This window comes from Scyliorhinus torazame, chromosome 3 (assembly GCF_047496885.1).
Source record: "Scyliorhinus torazame isolate Kashiwa2021f chromosome 3, sScyTor2.1, whole genome shotgun sequence".
NCBI classification, from domain to species: Eukaryota; Metazoa; Chordata; class Chondrichthyes; order Carcharhiniformes; family Scyliorhinidae; genus Scyliorhinus; species Scyliorhinus torazame.
Genome location: NC_092709.1, coordinates 61129012 through 61150945, shown reverse-complemented (window position 1 = coordinate 61150945; position 21934 = coordinate 61129012). Strand labels below are relative to the sequence as shown.

Here is a 21934-nt window from a genome sequence, read left to right as displayed (position 1 = left end):
AACACTTGTGAGTCAGTTCCAATGTGAGCACTGTGTGAGGGATTCTCCGGCTGCGCACACCGACAACCGGAATTTCCTGCCTGAGGTCAATGGACCTTTACATGGTCCGCGTCCCGCCTGTGGCAATCTTGCGGCGGGCGCGGTCGAAGAATCCAGACCTTAGTCTCTCATACGGAGAATTCACCCCTAAATTCATGTAAATTAAATTTGGCTGCAAGCTCACTAAAGCTGGCAAAATTTCCATTCACAAACAGATCAGTAAAATGTTGAGCCCGTTCTTCCTCCACAGAGCAAATGCTGAGTCAAGCATGGAAGGCAAGATTAAGCACTTATTGCTAATAGGACCTAATAGTAAAGGAGTGGAAAGTTTAAAATGCTGACAAAATCGTTTATTATAGTAGAAATCACAACGGGGTTTGGGGTGTATTGAGAGGGGCAAAGGGGTTGCAGGGCAGAAATTAAGGCAGGAAGAGAGAATGAGCACAGGAGCCCGTTTCCATAAAACACCAGTTTAAACTTGGATCATGTCTTTTAAGTATCACTCTACAGACTCTAGGATTCTGCCTGTCCAGATAAATGTTGATATCAGCTTGGGTTTAAAAAAAAAAAAAAAAAATTTTTATTAAAGGTTTTCATAAAATATCAATAACAAAATGAGAAAGAAAAAAGAACCCAACAGGGTTAAGTACAAAACACAATCTAAAAAAGCAACCCCCCAAACCGCCCCCCCCCGTACATAAATAATAAATTAACATTAACACCCCGACTTAACACAACAGGTTTATACACCCCCTCAAACCCTCCAGTGTAAATAACAATAACAAAAATAAAGTAAACCCCCCCCCCCCCCCCCGAGCTGCTGCTGCCATTGACCAATGTCTATCGTTCTGCCAGAAAGTCTAAGAACGGTTGCCACCGCCTAAAGAACCCTTGTACCAACCCTCTCAAGGCGAATTTCACCCTCTCCAATTTAATGAACCTTGCCATATCGCTGATCCAGGATTCCACGCTTGGGGGCCTCGCATCTTTCCACTGAAGGAGAATCCTTCGCCTGGATACCAGGGACGCAAAGGCCAGAATTCCGGCCTCTTTAGCATCCTGCACTCCCGGCTCCTCTGCCACCCCAAATATTGCGAGCCCCCAGCCCGGTCTGACCCTGGATCCGACCACCCTCGACACCGTCCCCTTCCAAAATTCCTCCAGCGCTGGGCATGCCCAGAACATATGGGTGTGATTTGCTGGGCTCCCTGAGCACCTAACACACCTGTCCTCACCCCCAAAGAACCGGCTCATCCTCGTCCGGTCATGTGTGCCCTGTGCAGCACCTTAAACTGTATGAGGCTGTGCCTCGCGCACGAAGAGGAAGAATTCACCCTCCCTAGAGCATCTGCCCACGTCCCCTCTTCGATCTCCTCTCCCAACTCCTCCTCCCACTTACCTTTCAACTCCACCACCGAGGCCGCCTCCTGCATCACCTGGTAAGTTTCCGAGATCTTCCCCGCTCCCGCCCACCCCCCCCGAGAGCACCCTGTCCTGTACTGTGTGTGGCAGTAGCCGCGGGAAGTCCACCACCTGCCGTCTGGCAAACGCCCTTACCTATAAGTACCTGAAGGTGTTACCCGGGGGGGAGCCCGTACTTCTCCTCCAGCTCACCCAAGCTCGCGAACTTCCCGTCCACAAACAGATCCCCAAGGGACCTTTCGTATCCCTGCCCTGTACCACCCCGAAAACCCTCCACTTGTTCTTCCTGGGGCGAACCGGTGGTTCCCTCGTAGTGGGGTCCACCCCGACGTCCCAACTTCCCCCCTATGCCGCCTCCACTGCCCCCAAATTTTGAGGGCCGCCAACACCACCGGGCTCGTGGTATACGTCCTTGGAGGGAGCGGCAGCGGCGCCGTTGCCAGCGCCCCCAGATTCGTACCCACACAGGACGCCGTCTCCAGCCTCTTCCATGCAGCCCCCTCCATCACCCACTTGCGCACCATCGTCGCATTGGCGGCCCAGTAGTACCCACAGAGGTTGGGCAGCGCCTGCCCCCCCCCTATCTCCACTCCGCTCCAGGAACACCCTTCTCACCCTCGGAGTCCCTCGCGCCCACACAAACCCCATTATACTCCTGTTAACCCGCCTGAAAAAAGCCTTCGGGATAAACACAGGGAGGCACTGGAACAGGAACAAAAACCTTGGGAGCACCGTCATTTTGATTGACTGCACCCTACCCGCCAAGGACAGCGGCAACGCGTCTCACCTCTTGAACTCCTCCTCCATTTGCTCCACCAGCCTTGTAAAGTTAAGCCTATGCAGGGCCCCCCAGCTCCTGGCCACCTGGACCCCCAAATATCTGAAGCTCCGCTCTGCCCTTTTTAGTGGGAGCTCGCCAATCCCCCTCTCCTGGTCCCCTAGCTGAATTACGAACAGCTCGCTCTTCCCCATATTGAGCTTGTACCCCGAAAAGTCCCCGAATTCCCTAAGGATCCTCATTACCTCTGGCATTCCTCCCACCGGGTCCACCACATACAACAGCAGGTCGTCCGCATAAAGGGACACCCCATGCTCCTCCCCACCCCGCACCAACCCCCTCCAGTTCCTCGACTCTCTCAGTGCCATAGCCAGGGGTTCAATCGCCAGTGCGGAGAGCAGGGGGGACAGGGAACACCCCTGTTTCGTCCCTCGGTGCAACCAAAAGTACTCGGACCTCCTCCTATTTGTGGCCACACTCGCCATCGGGACCTCATGCAACAGCCTAACCCACCTGACAAACCCCTCCCCACACCCGAACCTCTTCAGCACCTCCCACAGGTACTCCCACTCTACCCTATCGAAGGCTTTCTCAGCGTCCATCGCCACCACTATCTCCGCCTCCCCCTCCCTCGCCGGCATCATGATAACGTTCAAAAGCCTCCGCACATTCGCGTTCAACTGTCGCCCCTTCACAAACCCCGTCTGGTCTTCATGGATGATCTGCGGCACTCAATCCTCGTGGCTAAGACCTCGCCAGCACCTTGGCATCTACAATTAGCAAGGAAATCGGTCTGTAAGACCCACATTGCAGGGGATCCTTGCCCCGCTTCAGGATCAAGGAGATCAGTGCCCGGGACATCGTCGGGGTAAAGCCCCCCCCTCCCTTGCCTCATTAAAGGTCCTAACTAACAGCAGGCCCAACAGGTCCATATATTTTTTATAGAACTCGACCGGGAAACCGTCCGGCCCCGGTGCCTTCCCCACCTGCATGCTTCCTATCCCTTTGATCAGCTCCTCCAGCCCAATCGGGGCCCCCAGTCCCGCCACCAGTCCCTCTTCCACCTTTGGAAACCTCAATTGGTCCAGGAAATGGCCCATCCCTCCCTCCTCCCGTGGGGGCTCGGATCGGTACAATTCCTCGTAGAAGTCCCTAAAGACGCCATTGATGCCAACCCCACTCCGCACCACGCTCCCTCCCCTGTCCTTAACTCCCCCGATCTCCCTAGCAGCGTCCCGCTTCCGAAGCTGATGCGCCAGCATCCGGCTTGCCTTTTCTCCATACTCGTAGACCGCCCCCTGGGCCTTCCTCCACTGCAACTCCGCCTTCCTGGTGGTCACCAGATCGAATTCGGCCTGGAGGCTGCGCCTCTTCCTCAACAATCCTTCCTCAGGCTCTTCTGCATACCTCCTGTCTACCCTCACCAACTCCCCCACTCGCCTATCCCTCTCCCCCACTCCCTCCGCTCCTTGTGGGCCCTAATGGAGATTAGCTCTCCCCTCATCACCGCCTTCAGTGCCTCCCATACCATCCCCACTCGGACCTCCCTGTTGACATTGGTCTCCAAGTACCTCTCTATACTTCCTCGGACCCGCTCGCTCACCTCCTCGTCCGCCAACAGCCCCACCTCCAAGCGCCACAGCGGGCGCTGGTCCCTCTCTTCCCCCATCTCCAAGTGCACCCAATGCGGGGCGTGGTCCGAAATGGCTATTGCCGAATACTCGGTATCCTCTACTCTCACTATCAGCCCCCTACTCAAAATGAAAAAGTCGATTCGAGAATAAGCCTTATGGACATGTGAGAAGAATGAAAATTCCCTAGCCCCCAGCCTTGCAAATCTCCAATGGTCCACCCTTCCTATTTGGTCCATAAATCCCCTCAACACTCTAGCCGCCGCCGTCTTCCTACCCGTCCTAGACCTGGAGCGATCCAGTGCCGGATCCAACACCGTGTTAAAGTCTCCCCCTATTATCAGGCCCCCCACTTCCAAGTCTGGGATCCGACCCAACATACGCTGCATAAAACCCGCATCGTCCCAGTTCGGAGCATACACATTGACCAGTACCACCCTCTCTCCCTGCAACTTACCATTATGTACCTACCGCCATAATCTGCCACAATGCTCGACGCCTTGAATGACACCTTCTTTCCAACCAAGATCGCCACCCCTCGATTTTTGGCATCTAGCCCCGAGTGAAACACCTGACCTACCTACCCTTTCCTTAGTCTTACCTGGTCTGCCACCTTCAGGTGTGTCTCCTGGAGCATAACCACATCCGCCTTGAGCCCCTTCAGGTGCGCGAACACGCGGGCCCGCTTAACTGGCCCATTCAGTCCCCTTACATTCCAGGTTATCAGCCGGATCAGGGGGCTACCCGCCCCCCTCTCCCGCCGACTAGCCATGACCCCTCCTCGGCCAGCCACGCGCCCGCACCCCACGCCTGGCCCGTTCCCCACAGCGGCATACCCCCGTCTCGACCGCCCCCACTTGCTCCAGCTCCTCCTTGACCTTAGCAGTAGCAACTCGATTCCCCCCCATCCACCCCCCCGGCTAGGACCCATCCTAGCTGGTGTACTCCCCCCATTGCACTTCCGCAAGTCAGCTGACTCCTGCTGACCCCGGCCACTCCCGCCTCCCCTTCGACTCCTCCCATTGTGTGGCACACCCTCCTCTCCCGCTCCCCATCCACAGGCTCTCCCCCTCTCCCCTCCGTTCTAAGCACGGGAAACAATCCTTGCTTCCCCGCCCTGGCCCCACCCCCCCCAGTCTTCGTCGGGGGAAAAATGCCCGCGCTCTCCACCTACCAGGCCCCGCCAGCAACCAAAACAGTGCCCAACCCGCCCCATCCACCCTCCCCAACCCGAAAGAGAAAAACACAGGGAAAACAAAACCCAAAACAACCCCCCCCCGAACCAAAAATAGGCATAACATATCCACCGCAGTCCCCAATCGCCCATCCCGACCCTCAGTCTGTGTCCAGCTTCTCGGCCTGAACAAAGGCCCACGCCTCCTCCGGAGACTCAAAATAATGGTGCCGGTCCTTGTAGGTAACCCACAGTCGCGCCGGCTGCAACATGCCAAACTTCACCCCCTTCCAGTGCAGCACCGCCTTCGCTCGATTGTACCCGACCCTCCTCTTCACCACCTCCGCACTCCAGTCCTGATATATCCGAACCTCCACGTTCTCCCACCTGCTGCTCCTCTCCTTCTTGGCCCACCTGAGCACACACTCCCGATCGACGAACCGATGGAACCACACCAGCACTGCCCACGGAGGCTCGTTAGCCTTGGGCCTCCTCGCCAACACTCTATGGGCCCCTTCCAGCTCCAGGGGCCCCTGGAAGGACCCCACTCCCATCAGCGAGTTCAACATGGTGACCACATAGGCCGCCACGTCCAGCCCCTCCAGGAGGCCCAGAATCCGCAGATTCTTCCGTCTTGACCGATTCTCCATCTCCTCGAACCGCTCCTGCCATCTCTTGTAGAGCCCCTCGTGCGCCTCCACCTTTACCGCCAGGCCTAAGATCTCGTCCTCATTGTCTGAGATTTTTTGTCGAGCCTCTCTGATCGCCACCCCCGGGCCGTCTGTGTCTCCAGCAGCTTATCAATAGAAGCCTTCATCGGCTCTAGCAGGTCCGATTTAATCTCTCTGAGGCAGCGCTGGATACCCTCCTGTTGGTCCTCCGCCCACTGCCTCCACGCTGCCTGGTCTCCGCCCGCTGCCATTTTGTCCTTCTTCCCTCCCTTCTTCTGGTCCACCACCACCTTTTTTGTCGCCCCGCTCCTAGTTAAAGACATATACTGACGGGAATCTATTATTGACTCCTTCCCACACCGGGAAACATCGAAAAAGTGCCCCTGGGGGCCTTGAAAAGAGCCCAAAAGTCCGGTTTTGCGGGAGCCGCCAAATGTGCGACTTAGCTCCGCATAGCCGCAACCGGAAGTCTCAAGAGGGAATCCTTTTGGTCCAACCCCAGAAAGAGCACCTTACCTATGCTCACACCACCGCCCAATCCCCATAACACCACCTAAACTTTGGACACTGAGGAGCAATTTAGTACGCCAATCCACCTAACCTACACATCTTTGGACTGTGTAAGGAAACCAGAGCACCCGGAGGAAACCCCCGGAGCAACCGGAGGAGATCCCCGCTGAGATGGGGAGAAAGTGAAAACTCCATACAGTCACGCACTGGCGCTGTGAGGCAGCAGTGCTAACTACTGCCACTGTGTTGCCCAATGGGAGATCAGATTTATAGAGTTATGTTAAAAGGAAGCGAAGCATAATATCATATTCATATAATCATGGGTCAGTCGTAAGATTATGGGAGGAGTCGTAGATCTGGCAGTAAAAGCAAGAAGCAGACTAGCACCTGAGCTGGTGGACTAGTAGTCAGCCAGCTATCCCCTATGAACGTTGTAATGCGTGCACAGCTTTACTTGTAACACATTATTTTTTAATATTCCTGGCATGAACTGTGTTGGGACTCAGCCTTCAGTCCCTCCTGGTATACCCACAATGCTTAGGTTTTGTCGTCTTGACTGGTTTACCAGGTCATCAACTTTGCTTCGCAACAACACACTCTCCTTAATCGCCACAGTGAGCCTGGACTCCAGTGTACTGATCCTGCTGCTGTGGTCCAAAAGGGCGGTAAGGGTGCTGGCGTGAAAGTCAACAATTAAACAAATGGTGTCAAGGGAGGACCGAATAGGGCCCAGCAATTCTTACAATTAATTTTTCAGCTCCAGAACCAAACTTCATCGGGATTTATCGAGCTCAGTGACTAAAAATTTGCTCAGAGTTTTGATTTTTAGAAACGTGGGTGGGCCAACCGCCATCTTAGCTGCAGCTGTCTCGGAAAGGGAATCTTCATTGTTTAATATTTTCTAGCCTGTATGTTTTAAATTCATGGGCATATTTTTTAAAACTTGTTACTTGAATGTTTAAATTAAATTTTGCAGAGGCAAATAACACTGTACCGGCACATTAAGAAACAACTTGTAAAAAGAATCGTGCACTTCCCTTACATCGTGCAACTGGAAGGCCCCGTTGCCATGAGGGTGAACTGCAAACTATTGTGACTTGTATAAGTGCAATACTAGTTGTATTTTGTTATGGTGTAAACATGTCTCTAATCTGTCTCTGGGCAGCACGGTAGCATAGTGGTTAGCACAATTGCTTCACAGCTCCAAGGTCCCAGGTTCGATTCCCGGCTTGGGTCACTGTCTGTGTCACTGTCTGTGCGGAGTCTGCACGTTCTCCCCGTGTGTGCGTGGGTTTCCTCCGGGTGCTCCGGGTTCCTCCCACAGTCCAAAGATGTGCAGGTTAGGTGGACTGGCCATGCTAAATTGCCCTTAGTGTCCAAAATTGCCCTTATTGGACTTCCGGATGCGGCGATGACCAGCTACGTCGCACGTTTCGGCAGCTCCCGGTGGAACGGACTTTTGGGCTATTGATAGGAGCCCCAACGGCAATTTTAACCGCAAAAAACACTGCTGTAATCCAGAAGGGAATTCCCCCTTGGACACGGATGGAAAAAAGAGAGGAAGGTGGCCGGATTGCGGTGGATCCTCCAGAGCAGCGGCCAGGAAGGCAGGCACAAAGCAAGATGGCGTCGGAAGGAGGCAGTTTAATATGGGGCCCTGACCAACAAGAGTTCCTGCGGCGTTGCGTGGAAGAACTCAAAAAGGAGATGAAGAAGGAGCTGTTGGGCCCGATATTACAAGCGATTGAGGGGCTAAAGGAGGAGCAAAAGACCCAGGGACAGGAGCTTCGGGTCGTGAAGGCAAAGGCTGCTGAGAATGAGGACGACATACAGGGCCTGGTGGTGAAAACGGAGATGCACGAGGCACAACACAAAAGGTGTGTGGAAAGGCTGGAGAACAATGCGAGGAGGAAGTACTTAAGGATTCTTGGTCTTCCCGAAGGTGCAGAGGGGGCGGACGTCGGGGCATATGTGAGCACGATGCTGCATTCGTTAATGGGATCGGAGGCCCCGACGGGTCCGCTGGAGGTGGAGGGAGCCTATCGAGTTATGGCGCGAAGACCGAGGGCTGGAGAAACTCCTCGAGCAATAGTTGTGAGATTTCTCCGATACAAGGACAGAGAGATGGTCCTCAGATGGGCCAAGAAAACTCGGAGCAGTAGGTGGGAGAATGCGGTGATCCGCGTGTATCAAGATTGGAGTGCGGAGGTGGCGAGAAGGAGGGCAAGCTTTAATCGGGCCAAGGCGGTGTTGCATAAAAGGAAGGTCAAATTCGGAATGTTGCAGCCGGTGAGACTGTGGGTCACACATCTAGGGAAACACCACTATTTCGAAACGGCAGACGAAGCGTGGACATTTATTGTCGAGGAGAAGCTGGAGTGAGCGGGCCAGAAGAAAAAGAACGTTTGGGACAAAAGTGTGGGGGGGTGAATTTGTGGGATGAAGGGGGAAAAGGGGGAAGCGAAGAGTTCCCAGATTGTTAAACCTGCGACCCTGTAACTTCTCTCTCTTCCCCATGTCGTGGGGGAGGGGGTGAGGGAGGATGAGGAGCTGTGGGTGCCGGCCATTGGGGGCGGGGCCAAAAGGGGAAGCGCGGGCTTTGTTCCCGCGCTATGGTAATCATGGTGGGAACAGGGAAGCAGGAAGGAGGGGGCCTCGCACAGTGTGAGCCGAGGTCACGGGGGAAGCCGAGGTCGGCCAGAGTTTGCTGACTTCTGGGAGCAACATGGGGGGTGCAATTACGCTAGCTTGGGATCTAGCGGGGGTGGGGGGGGGTGTTAACTGGGTTGCTGCTGCTGGGGAGAAGGGGGAGCTGGTATGGGAGGGGGGGGTCGGGGCGCCGCCTGGGGGGGATACAGCTACGTGGGAACCGGGTGAGGAGCTGGATTGAAAAAGGAAATGGCTAGTCGTCAAGGGTGGGGGGGTAAAGAGCCCCCCAACCCGGTTGATCACGTGCAATGTGAGAGGGCTGAACGGGCCGATTAAGAGGGCACGGGTACTCGCACACCTAAAGAAACTTAAGGCAGATGTGGTTATGCTTCAGGAGACGCATCTGAAGCTGACAGACCAGGTTAGACTTCGCAAAGGATGGGTGGGGCAGGTGTTTCATTCGGGGCTGGATGCAAAAAACAAGGGGGTGGCCATACTAGTGGGGAAGCGGGTAATGTTTGAGGCAAAGACTATAGTGGCAGGTAGTGGGGGCAGATACGTGATGGTGAGTGGCAAACTGCAAGGGGAGGCGGTGGTATTGGTGAACGTGTATGCCCCGAACTGGGATGATGCCAATTTTATGAGGTGTATGTTAGGACGCATTAGGACCTAGAGGCGGGAAAGTTGGTAATGGGTGGAGACTTTAATACGGTGCTGGACCCAGGGCTGGACAGATCGAGGTCCAGGACTGGAAGGAGGCCGGCTGCAGCTAGGGTGCTTAAGGATTTTATGGTGCAGATGGAGTAAGGAGTTTTCGTTTTTCTCCTATGTACATAAAGTATTTTCACGAATAGATTTTTTTGTTTTGGGAAGGGCACTGATCCCAAAGGTGACGGGGACGGAGTACACGGCTATAGCCATCTCGGATCATGCTCCACACTGGGTGGACCTGGAGATAGGGGAAGAAAAACAACAGCTTCCACCCTGGAGAATGGACATGGGATTATTGGCAGATGAGGGGGTGTGCTTAAGGGTGAGGGGGTGTATTGAAAGGTACTTGGAAATTAATGATAATGGGGAGGTACAGGTGGGAGTGGTCTGGGAGGCACTGAAGGCAGTGGTTAGAGGGGAGCTGATATCTATTAGGGCACATAAAGGAAAGCAGGAGGATAGGGAAAGGGAGCGGTTGTTGAAAGAACTGCTGAGGGTGGACAGACAATATGCAGAGGCACTGGAGGAGGGACTATACAGGGAAAGGCAAAGGCTACATATAGAGTTTGACTTGTTGACTACGGGTAAGGCAGAGGCACAATGGAGGAAGGCACAGGGTGGACAGTACGAATATGGGGAGAAGGCGAGTAGGTTGTTGGCCCACCAACTGAGGAAAAGGGGAGCAGCGAGGGAGATAGGGGGGGTGAGAGATGAGGAGGGGGAGATGGAGCGGGGAGCGGAGAGAGTGAATGGAGTGTTCAAGGCATTTTATGAAAGATTATATGAAGCGCAGCCCCCGGACGGGAAGGAGAGAATGATGTGCTTTCTGGATCAGCTGGAATTTCCTAAAGTGGAGGAACAGGAGAGAGTGGGGCTGGGAGCACAGATTGAGACGGAGGAAGTAGTGAAAGGGATTGGAAGCATGCAGGCAGGGAAGGCCCCGGGACCAGACGGATTTCCAGTTGAATTCTATAAGAAATATTTGGACTTGCTGGCCCCGCTATTGATGAGAACCTTTAATGAGGCGAGGGAAAGGGGGCAGCTGCCCCCGACTATGTCAGAGGCAACGATATCGCTCCTCCTAAAGAAGGAAAAAGACCCGCTGCAATGCGGGTCATACAGGCCCATTTCCCTCCTGAATGTGGATGCTAAGATCCTGGCCAAGGTAATGGCAATGAGGATAGAGGATTGTGTCCCGGGGGTGGTCCATGAGGACCAAACTGGGTTTGTGAAGGGGAGACAGCTAAATACAAATATACGGAGGCTGCTAGGGGTAATGATGATGCCCCCACCAGAGGGGGAAGCGGAGATAGTGGTGGCGATGGATGCCGAGAAAGCATCTGATAGAGTGGAGTGGGATTATTTGTGGGAGGTGTTGAGGAGATTTGGCTTTGGGGACGGGTATATCAGGTGGGTACAGTTGCTGTATAGGGCCCTGATGGTCACGAGCGTGGTCACGAATGGACGGGGGTCTGACTATTTTCGGCTCCATAGAGGGACGAGGCAAGGATGTCCACTGTCCCCGTTATTGTTTGCACTGGCGATTGAACCCCTGGCCATGGCACTGAGGGGTTCCAGGAAGTGGAGGGGAGTACTTAGAGGGGGAGAAGAACACCGGATATCTCTATATGCAGACGATTTGTTGCTATATGTGGCGGACCCGGCGGAGGGGATGCCAGAGATAATGTGGATACTTGGGGAGTTTGGGGATTTTTCAGGGTATAAACTGAACATGGGGAAAAGTGAGTTATTTGTGGTGCACCTGGGGGAGCAGAGCAGAGAGATAGCGGATTTACCGTTGAGGAAGGTAACAAGGGACTTCCGGTACCTGGGGATCCAGATAGCCAAGAATTGGGGTACATTACATAGGCTTAATTTAACACGGTTGGTGGAACAGATGGAGGAGGATTTCAAGAGATGGGACATGGTGTCCTTGTCATTGGCAGGTAGGGTGCAGGCGGTTAAAATGGTGGTCCTCCCGAGATTCCTTTTTGTGCTCCAGTGCCTCCCGGTGGTGATCACGAAGGCTGTTTTCAAAAGAATTGACAAGAGCATTATGAGTTTTGTGTGGGCTGGGAAGACCCCGAGAGTGAGGCGGGGATTCTTGCAGCGTAGTAGGGACAGGGGGGGACTGGCACTACCGAGCCTAAGTGAGTACTACTGGGCCGCCAATGTTTCAATGGTGTGTAAGTGGATGGGAGAAGGGGAGGGAGCGGCGTGGAAGAGAATGGAGAGGGCGTCCTGCAAGGGGACTAGCCTGCAAGCAATGGTGACGGCGCCGTTGCCGTTCTCACCAAAGAAATACACCACAAGCCCGGTGGTGGTGGCTACATTGAGAATTTGGGGGCAGTGGAGACGGCATAGGGGAGGGACGGGAGCTTCGGTGTGGTCCCCGATAAGAAACAATCATCGGTTCGTTCCGGGGAGAATGGATGGGGGATTTGGAGCATGACAAAGAGCTGGGGTAGTACAATTAAGAGATCTATTTGTAGATGGGACGTTTGCGAGTTTGGGAGCGCTGACAGAGAAATATGGGTTGCCCCAAGGGAATGCATTTCGGTATGTGCAATTGAGGGCTTTTGTGAGGCAACAGGAGAGGGAATTCCCACAGCTCCCGACGCAGGAAGTGCAGGATAGAGTGATCTCAGAGACATGGGTGGGGGACGGTAAGGTAGCGGACATATACAGGGAGATGAGGGACGAGGGGGAGATCATGGTAGATGAGCTGAAAGGGAAATGGGAAGAAGAACTGGGGGAGGAGATTGAGGAGGGGCTGTGGGCGGATGCCCTACGTAGGGTAAACTCATCGTCCTCGTGTGCCAGGCTAAGCCTGATACAATTTAAGGTGCTACACAGGGCGCATATGACTGGAGCACGGCTTAGTAAATTTTTTGGGGTAGAGGATAGGTGTGCGAGATGCTCGAGAGGCCCAGCGAATCACACCCACATGTTCTGGTCATGCCCGGTACTACAGGGGTTCAGGGTGGGGGTGGCAAAGGTGCTTTCGAAGGTGGTGGGGGTCTGGGTCGAACCAAGCTGGGGGTTGGCTATATTTGGGGTTGCAGAAGAGCCGGGAGTGCAGGAGACGAGAGAGGCTGACATGTTGGCCTTTGCGTCCCTTGTAGCCCGGCGCAGGATATTGTTAATGTGGAAGGAAGCTAAGCCCCCGGGGGTGGAGACCTGGATAAACGATATGGCAGGGTTCATAAAGTTAGAACGGATTAAGTTTGTGTTAAGGGGTTCGGCTCAGGGGTTCACCAGGCGGTGGCAACCATTCGTCGACTACCTCACAGAAAGATAGAGGGAATGGAAAAGAAGTAGATAACAGCAGCAACCCAGGGGGGAGGGGTGGGGGGAGGAATCGGACGGACTCTCAGGGATGTTATTGTACATGTATAGGTATTTGGTATATGTAATTGTATATTGGACTGTTGGACTGTAATTTTGGAGAGTATTTATTTTGGACAAGGCAGTTGCCATTTAGTTTTGTTTTTCTTTTGTTTTTGTTTATATATATTATTTATTTATTTGTTTAAAACTGGCCACGGCTATTTATATTGCTTTATTGTTGTGTAAAAGAAACACTACGTATTGTTATGTTTGGCCAAAAAACTCGAATAAAATATATTAAAATTTTTTTTTTAAATTGCCCTTATTGTCGGATGGGATTACTGGGTTATGGGGATAGGGTGGAAGTATGGGTTGGGTAGGGTGCTCTTTCCAAGAGCCGGTACAGACTCGATGGGCCGAATGGCCTCCTGCACTGTAAATTATATGATATATGATTACAGTATGTTTAAGGTTTACATTAAGTTAAAAATTAAGTTATCCATTGGTTTCATTTAATGCATTAAACTTATGGAGACATTGCAAACATAAATATCGAGAAAAGTTCATATTTAATTTACTTAATCAATTATAACAAATTCATGAGATTGCCATTTTGTGCATAATTTTTCTTTGAAATCAGAGCAAGATCTCAGTAAATCCTTGATTTCAAATCAATAGAAGCGAACGTTTGTAAACATAACTGGTGTACTTTTTTTATCATACAGAGCTAAACCTTCTTCGAAACGTTGATGCTAACACCCGAGACAGTAAAGCAACTATTAAAAGTTCCAATCTGCTGAGTGGTTTCCGTGGAACTGCCAACTACAACCATGAGACAGAAACAATCTTTGCCTTGCCAAGGATGCAGTTGGACTTCAAATCAATACACATGCAGGAACCTCAAGAACCTTCATTGCAAGGTAAAGGTTTGAATAAACAAATTATTTTAGAAGGATCTTTTATTGTTTAATAAAAACAAAGTATGGAAATACTCAGAAGCTCAGGCAGCATCTGTGGTGAAAAAGAAAGTTGACCTTTTCATCATAACTGATTCATCAGGTCACCATGAACTGACGTGTTGGATGGAATCTTGGGTTTTCGGCGGGTGTCTCAGTCGCTGCCTGAAAAAGCAGCAAGATACCTACCTGCGCTTACTCTGAGGAGGAAGGCCCGGCATAAAATCTGCCCATTAGGTAGTTAACTGGACAGTGACAAACTTTCCTCCATACTGAGAACTCCAGAACACAACTTCCTGCCTACCAAGAGCTGCCGGCCAATCAGGCCGGCTGCTCTTACACTTGGCAACGTCAAAGAGAAAGCCGTGACTCCTGGGGGAACACTCCCCAGGATCGCAAAGAAACCCAGGAGAAAGATAAGTGCAGTTGGAGGAGGGGTCTCAAAGGGTGGGGCAGGGGGACTGTGGGAAGAAGGGAGTTGGCAGCAAGAGCAGAGGGGTGGCTGTCTGGGCCACCCCTGACCCATTTCCATGCTCTTGATCATGCAGATCCTGTCCCCATCCTCCAGCTGACATGCAGCCCACACTGTTTTATTAGTCGTGCAGGCCACATGACAGCAGGCCCACTTGGAGATGGGAAGATTGCAACAGAAGCGATAAAGAGACTCTTAGGTGGTTGTTAATTGGCCACTTAAGGGACTCAAGTGGAGGCGGGCAGGAAGGTCAACCACTGACCTTCCTGCCCAGAACGTAGGCAGGAATGTATAAAGTACTGGTTCCAGAGCTAACCCGCTCAATTCCAAGGCTCACTGGCTCACTTGCCTCCTTTCTCACTTCCTGCAAGGCAGAAGATTCTGACTGTTAACTCTGTTTTTCAGATACTGCCTGACCAGCTGAGCATTTCCAGCATTTTTAGTTTTTATTTCAGATTCCCTGTATCCATCTGCAGAATTTTGCTTTTACTTTACTAAATGTTTTTACCTGCTGAATCGTTACATTTATGCATATATTTTTTAAACTTTTATGGGGAAGGAGGGGGGGGGAAAGTACTTTCTGTGTAGATTTCTTTACTTTTTTTTGTAAATGATACTTTAATCGTGATTCTCCTTTGCGAATCCGCCCCACAAACACTGCTAGCGAGGAAGGAGAATTTGGCGTTCAGCCAAATCTCCCATTCACTGCAGCGGGATTGGAGAGTCCTGCTGCCGTGAACAGATGGAGAATCTTGCCCTTTGCTGTAGTTTCTCTTTCCGTGAGGAGAGTTGATGCAATAGAAACAATTACTTTGTAGCTGTGGGCATTCCACAATTACTTTGTAGCTGTAGGCATTCCCTCGGTTTAGCAACTTCTTTTCTCCTGGTTGCTGATCGGGAGATGTCCAACCAAGACATTTTCAATGCTCATCAAGTACTTCTGTGCAATCTATTGTGATAGATTTTTAGAACTTACTTAGCTTCTAAATTATTACCGAGGTGGATTCTTAAATACATTTGTTAAAATTGATGAAGTTCTGGATCAACTTTTTGTCCTTAAAGATGAACAATTTAAATTAAATAAATAACAGAATAGAAAATTTGTACATGCCTCCAGAGAATTATGTTGATTTTTCTTCCTCCTGTTCAATAGACCCCAACAGTAAGCCAAAGATAGAGTGTAGCGTTGTGACAGAATTCACTGACCATATTTGCGTGACCATGGATGCTGAACTGATTATGTTCTTGCATGATCTTGTATCTGCTTATCTCAAAGAAAAAGAGAAAGGTAATTTACTTTTCTTGATAATTTAATAGTTGATGATAAAGAACTCTAATTGTAATGGATTTTTTTTGTCTTCAAAATGGTGTGAACTACTGCACTGCCTCAACTATTCCGTGAGTTTGACCAGTTCTGACCTCAACTGTTTATAGCTTGTTCTTCAGCATAAATCTCTTTCATGAGATCATCAACTGTCTTCCTTGGCCTCTGAAATCAGATCCTAACTATGCAACTGTTGCTCTTGGACAATGCTTGTTGGCATCAACAATGGCGCTTTGAGTACTCCCGTACTTCTGAAACTGCCGTAACTGTTTCACTGCTTAAAGATCTTCCCCTCAGTGACTCTTGAGTTCTCTAACTTGATCTTTAACCGCTCTGCCTCTCACCATAGGATTCTGTAATGTGTCAGTGGACCGTGGCTTCTTGGCTCCCCAGCATCGGATTTGGGGGGGTACCCCAAAGATACACTGGGGAATCCTCTGGGAAGTTCCTACATAAGGTTTTAATTGGCAATTTTCAGGAGGGCTAACTTCACCTGGACCACTGCATTGGGCTGGGAGCCATCTAACAAAACGATTTAAATTCCTAACTGGTTCTACCAGCTTTACTCTCATAGTTACTCTGAAAGAGTTAGAAGGAAAAAAAGTAGTTCTAAATTCAGAGGAACTTTTTTTTTTTGAAAAATATTTTATTGGAGGTATTTTCAAATATATACAGAACAGAAATGAGCAAACAGCAACAATAAACAATACACAATTAACCCTATTCCCCTCTCCATCCACTCTTTTTACCCCAAGCCCTCCCCCCTAAAACCCATACAAAATACAAAGAACCCCCCACTGACATGTTAATGTCCCTTAAAGAAGTCAATTAATTCTTCTCCGTCCCTCTAATGGCTAACTTAATTTATTCTAGGTGGAGGTACTCTGCCAAGTTGCTCACCCATGCCCCCAATTTCGGAGGCTCTGAGTCCCGCCAGCACAACAAGATCCGCCTTTGGGCTATCAGGGAGGCAAAGGCTACCATGTCAGCCTCTCTCCCCACCTGCACACCTGGATCCTCCGACTCCCCAAATATCACTACCCACGGGCTCGGCGCCACCTCCACTCCCAAAATCTTCAACATTACATTCACAAACTCTTTCCAGAATCCTTCCAATCTCGGGCATGTCCAAAACATATGGAAATGGTTCACCAGACTCCCTGCACACCTATCTTCCACCCTTGGGGAAAAAACAACTCATCCAATGAGCCCGTCATATGAGCCCCATCATATGAACCTTATGCACCACCTTAAATTGTGAATCAGTCTTGCACACGACAAGGACGAGTTTATCCTCCGCAGAGCTTCACTCCACACCCCAGCACCACACCACACCCCTCCCAACTCCTCCTCCCACTTGCACTGGATCTCCTCCACCGGGGCACCCTCCCTCTTCATCAGCTCCCCCAGAGTAACTACTTTAAAGACCCCCGCATGGGGCTCCCCTGACCCTTAAGACTCTGGAATGTGTCATTGCCACCACCTATATTGGCACTTGCTGTTTGAATCTTTTCGGTCTAGTTTATATGATATCAAGAGCACGCTGACTGCCCTGGTCATCAGTGACTTTCTATGTCAGCGTTACTTTGGTGTATATCCCACCTTCAACTCCTTGCAATCTTTGATATGATTGATAACACCACTGGTATTCGGTCAATTAGCAGATCTATTTTTCACTTATTGCCTCTCATGTGGTCTTACTGGTTCAACTTAGCGTAAAGTTACAAATACAAATTAAGAGCAGAAGTAAGCCACTCAATCCCTTGAGCCAGCTGCGCAATTCAATAAGGTCATGGCTGATCTGATTGTAACTTCAACCCCACATTCCTGCCAATCCCCTATAGCCTTTAATCTGTCCAGCTCTGCCTTAAAATATTCAAAAACTCTGCTTCCACTGTGTTTTGAGGAAGATAGTTCCAGAGACTCACAACTCTCAGAGAAAATATTTCTCATCTCTGTCTTAAATGAGTGACCCCGTATTTTTTAAACAGTGACCCCTAGTTCTAGATTCTCCAACAAGAGAAAACATCCTCTTCGCATCCACCCTATCAATACTCTTCAGGTTCTTAAAAGATTCAATCAAGTCACCTTTTATCTTCTGAATTCTAGTGGATACAAACCTAATCTCTCCAAGTTTTCCTCATAAGACCTCCTCCATTCCTGGAATTACTCTAGTAAACCTTCTCTGAACTTATTCTAATGCATTTCCATCTTTCCTTAAATAAGGAGACCAATACTGTACACATTACTCCAAATGCCAATGTACCCTTGTATCATGAGCTTTTGTTTCCTGCAATAACCTTTAATGTTGCACTTTATCAAATACCTGCTGGAAATCTAAGTACAGGACATCCACTGGTTCCCCTTTATCTAGTTAACTTGTTTTTGCTCATGATTAAGGAAGTAATGTTGACCAAGACACAGGGTAAACTTCCTGTTCTTTGACTGGTGTATCTTTCACATTCACTTGAACCACTCAAAATAGCCAGATGGCATATCATATCCAATAGCAGAGCCTCCACCAAAATTATAACCCCTCATTAATATTCTGAAGTGCTGGAATGGAAAGGAACTTGAACTCAAAAACCTTCAGACTCAGAGGTGAAAGGAACTTAGCCAAGCTGGCATTTAGATCATTCATGTGAATTTCAATACATGGTCTACACACTGAACCCGATAATGTGCCTCTTAGCACCTCCTTCCCAATTATCGTGTTCTGATTCCGTTCCCTCTATCTTATATAATTCCTTATCCAGTAACATGTTCCAGCTGGATCTCCATGGTTCCTTAGGTTTAACAATAGTCATCTTGTACTTCTTGAAGTATCTCCTTGGGGGTTTCACTGTTTCTTACTTCTAATGTGATTAGTAATTTGAAAGTTTTTGCAAAGATTGTCATCCTCTTCTAAATACACACATTCCTATTAAACTAATGCAGAGGTTATTTTAAAATATAGTAATTTCACTGAGTTTTAAATATATATATATTTTTGTCTATTCCTAGCTATTTCCCTTCCTCATGTTGTTGCCATTCGCCCAGATGCCATCGTGGCTATGCATATTTAGTATTGTGAATATCTCATCACATAATTCATGTTTTAGAATATAACTTTTAGTTTTAGGAATTAGCATATTAAATGTAAACTAAATGGAAATGTCCGATTGAGAAACTGATAAACAACCCCTGGACGGGGCTGGAGTATAAATGTAAAGAGGTGTGGCTGCAACTATACAAGGTACTCGTGAGGCCACATTTAGAAAACTGTGTATTTGGTCCCCTTATTTAAGGAAAATACATTATCATTGGAGGCAGTACAGAGGAGGTTTACTGGGATGATCCTGGGTGTGGAGGGGCTGCCATATGAGAAAAGATGAAACAGGCTGGGTCTGTACTCATTAGAGTTCATAAGAATAAGATGTGATATGATTGAAACATGTAGGATTCTTAGGGGGTTAGACAGGGTAAATGCTGGGTGGATGTTTCCGCTGATAGAACATTACAGCGCAGTACAGGCCCTTCGGCCCTTGATATTGCGCCGACCTGTGAAACCACTCTAAAGCCCATCTACACTATTCCCAATGGGGGAGTGTTGGACCCAAGGGCCTGGTCACAGAGTAAGGGGGTGCTCATTAAAGATGGATTTGAGGAGGAATTTTTCCTCTCAAAAAGTGGTGAATTTTGGAATTCTTTACCCCAGGAAGCTGTGAAGACTGAGTCCTTGAACATTTTCTTTTTTTTTTTAAATATGTTTTTATTAAGAATTTTTTCAACAATATTTTCCACCTTACAAACAAACCCCCCCCCCGCCCGTAACAAAGAAAAGAAAGAGAACTCGCGTGGCAAGACATGAACATAGCAAGTCAATACGATACAGAACTTGGTACATTGGATTCTTCCCGTACATGTCAGTTTCCGGATCATTCATGTGTTTTCTTGCTCACATGCCCCCCAGAGAAACCCCCCACCTCCCTCCCCCCCCCTGGGTTGCTGTTGCTGCTGTCCGACCTTCATCTAACGCTCTGCGAGATGATCTAGGAACGGTTGCCACCGCCTGTAGAACCCCTGCGCAGACCCTCTCAAGGCAAACTTTATCCTTTCCAACTTGATAAACCCAGCGTATCATTTATCCAGGCCTCCACGCTGGGGGGCTTCGCCTCCTTCCACATTAGCAAGATCCTTCGCCGGGCTACTAGGGACGCAAAGGCCAGAATACCGGCCTCTTTTGCCTCCTGCACTCTCGGCTCGTCCACTACTCCAAATAGTGCTAGCCCCCAGCTTGGCTTGACCCGGACTTTCACCACCTTAGATATTGTTCCCGCCACTCCCCTCCAGAACCCCTCCAGTGCCGGGCATGACCAAATCATATGGACATGGTTCGCCGGACTTCCTGAGCACCTCCCACATCTGTCCTCCATCCCAAAGAACCTACTCAGCCTCGCCCCCGTCATATGCGCTCTATGAACCACCTTAAATTGTATCAGGCTAAGCCTGGCACACGAGGAAGAGGAATCAACCCTACTTAGGGCATCAGCCCATAGCCCCTCCTCAATCTCCTCCCCCAACTCCTCCTCCCATTTACCCTTCAGCTCCTCTACCAAAGCCTCCCCCTCTTCTTTCATCTCCTGGTATATCGCCGACATTTGCCCTCTCCGACCCATATGCCCGAAATCACCCTATCTTGAATCCCCTGTGCCGGGAGTAGCGGAAATTCCCTCACCTGCCGCCTCACAAACGCCCTCACTTGCATGTACCTGAAAGCGTTTCCCGGGGGTAGCCCAAACTTCTCCTCCAGCGCCCCTAAGCTCGCTAACGTCCCGTCAATGAACAGGTCCCCCATTCTTCTAATCCCTGCCCGATGCCAGCTCTGAAACCCCCCGTCCATCCTTCCTGGGACAAACCGATGGTTGTCTCTGATTGGGGACCACACCGAGGCTCCCGTTGCACCCCTGTGCCGTCTCCACTGCCCCCAGATCTTTAGCGTTGCCGCCACCACCAGGCTCGTGGTGTACCTTGTTGGTGAGAGCGGCAGCGGTGCCGTCACCAGCGCCCCCAGGCTCGTTCCCTTGCAGGACGCCATCTCCAACCTCTTCCACGCCGCCCCCTCTCGCTCCATCGCCCACTTACGGATCATTGCCACGTTGGCTGCCCAATAGTAACCAGCCAAATTCGGAAACGCCAACCCTCCTCTATCTCTGCTATGCTCCAGGAATCCCCTCCTTACCCGCGGAGTCTTGCTCGCCCACACAAATCCCATAATGCTCCTGCTTACCCTCTTAAAGAAGGCCTTAGTAATCACAATTGGGAGGCATTGGAATATAAAAAGAAATCTCGGGATGACCACCATTTTAACCAACTGTACCCTACCCGCCAACGAGAGTGGCAACATGTCCCACCTTTTAAAATCTTCCTCCATCTGTTCCACCAACTGCGTCAAATTAAGTTTGTGCAGTGCCCCCCAGCTCCTAGCTACCTGAATCCCCAAGTATCAAAAGCTCCTTTCCGCCCTCCTCAACGGTAGGTCGTCTATCCCTCTTCCCTGGTCCCCCGGATGGATCACAAAGAGCTCACTCTTTCCCACATTGAGCTTATAGCCCGAAAAATCTCCAAACTCCCGTAGGATCTGCATTACCTCCACCTTCCCCTCCACTGGGTCCGTCACATACAGCAACAGGTCGTCTGCGTACAGCGACACTCTATGTTCCTCTCCCCCTCGAACCACCCCCTTCCATTTCCCTGACTCCCTTAACGCCATGGCCAAAGGTTCAATTGCTAATGCAAACAGCAGAGGAGACAGGGGGCACCCCTGCCTCGTCCCTCGATACAGCCGGAAATACTCCGACCTCTGCTGGTTCGTGACCACACTCGCCACCGGGGCTTTATACAGGAGCTTAACCCAACTAATAAACCCTCCCCCAAACCCAAACCTCCTCAACGCTTCCCAGAGATACTCCCACTCTACCCGATCAAAGGCCTTCTCCGCGTCCATGGCTGTCACTATCTCCGCTTCTCCCTCCACCGATGGCATCATTATCACATTTAGGAGCCTTCACACATTAGTATTTAACTGCCTACCCTTTACGAATCCCGTCTGGTCCTCGTGAATCACCCCCGGGACACAGTCCTCAATCCTCGTGGCCAACATTTTTGCCAGCAACTTGGCATCTACATTAAGAAGCGAGATCGGTCTATACGACCCACATTGCAGTGGGTCCTTATCCCTCTTCAAGATCAAAGAGATCGTTGCCTCTGACATTGTTGCTTCATTGA

The 21934-nt window shown here is 50.3% G+C and overlaps 1 protein-coding gene across 10 annotated transcripts in view; it reads left to right on the top strand.

Annotated features, from left to right (window-relative positions):
• kiaa1109 (KIAA1109 ortholog) overlaps nt 1–21934 on the top strand; it is a 626997-nt gene that overhangs the window by 598322 nt on the left and 6741 nt on the right. For all 10 annotated transcript variants that reach the window (XM_072495716.1, XM_072495713.1, XM_072495719.1 and 7 more), the window contains 2 exons: nt 13641–13835; nt 15497–15631. In XM_072495716.1, coding sequence (XP_072351817.1) covers nt 13641–13835; nt 15497–15631 — 330 coding nt within the window. The remainder of the gene's footprint in view (nt 1–13640; nt 13836–15496; nt 15632–21934) is intronic.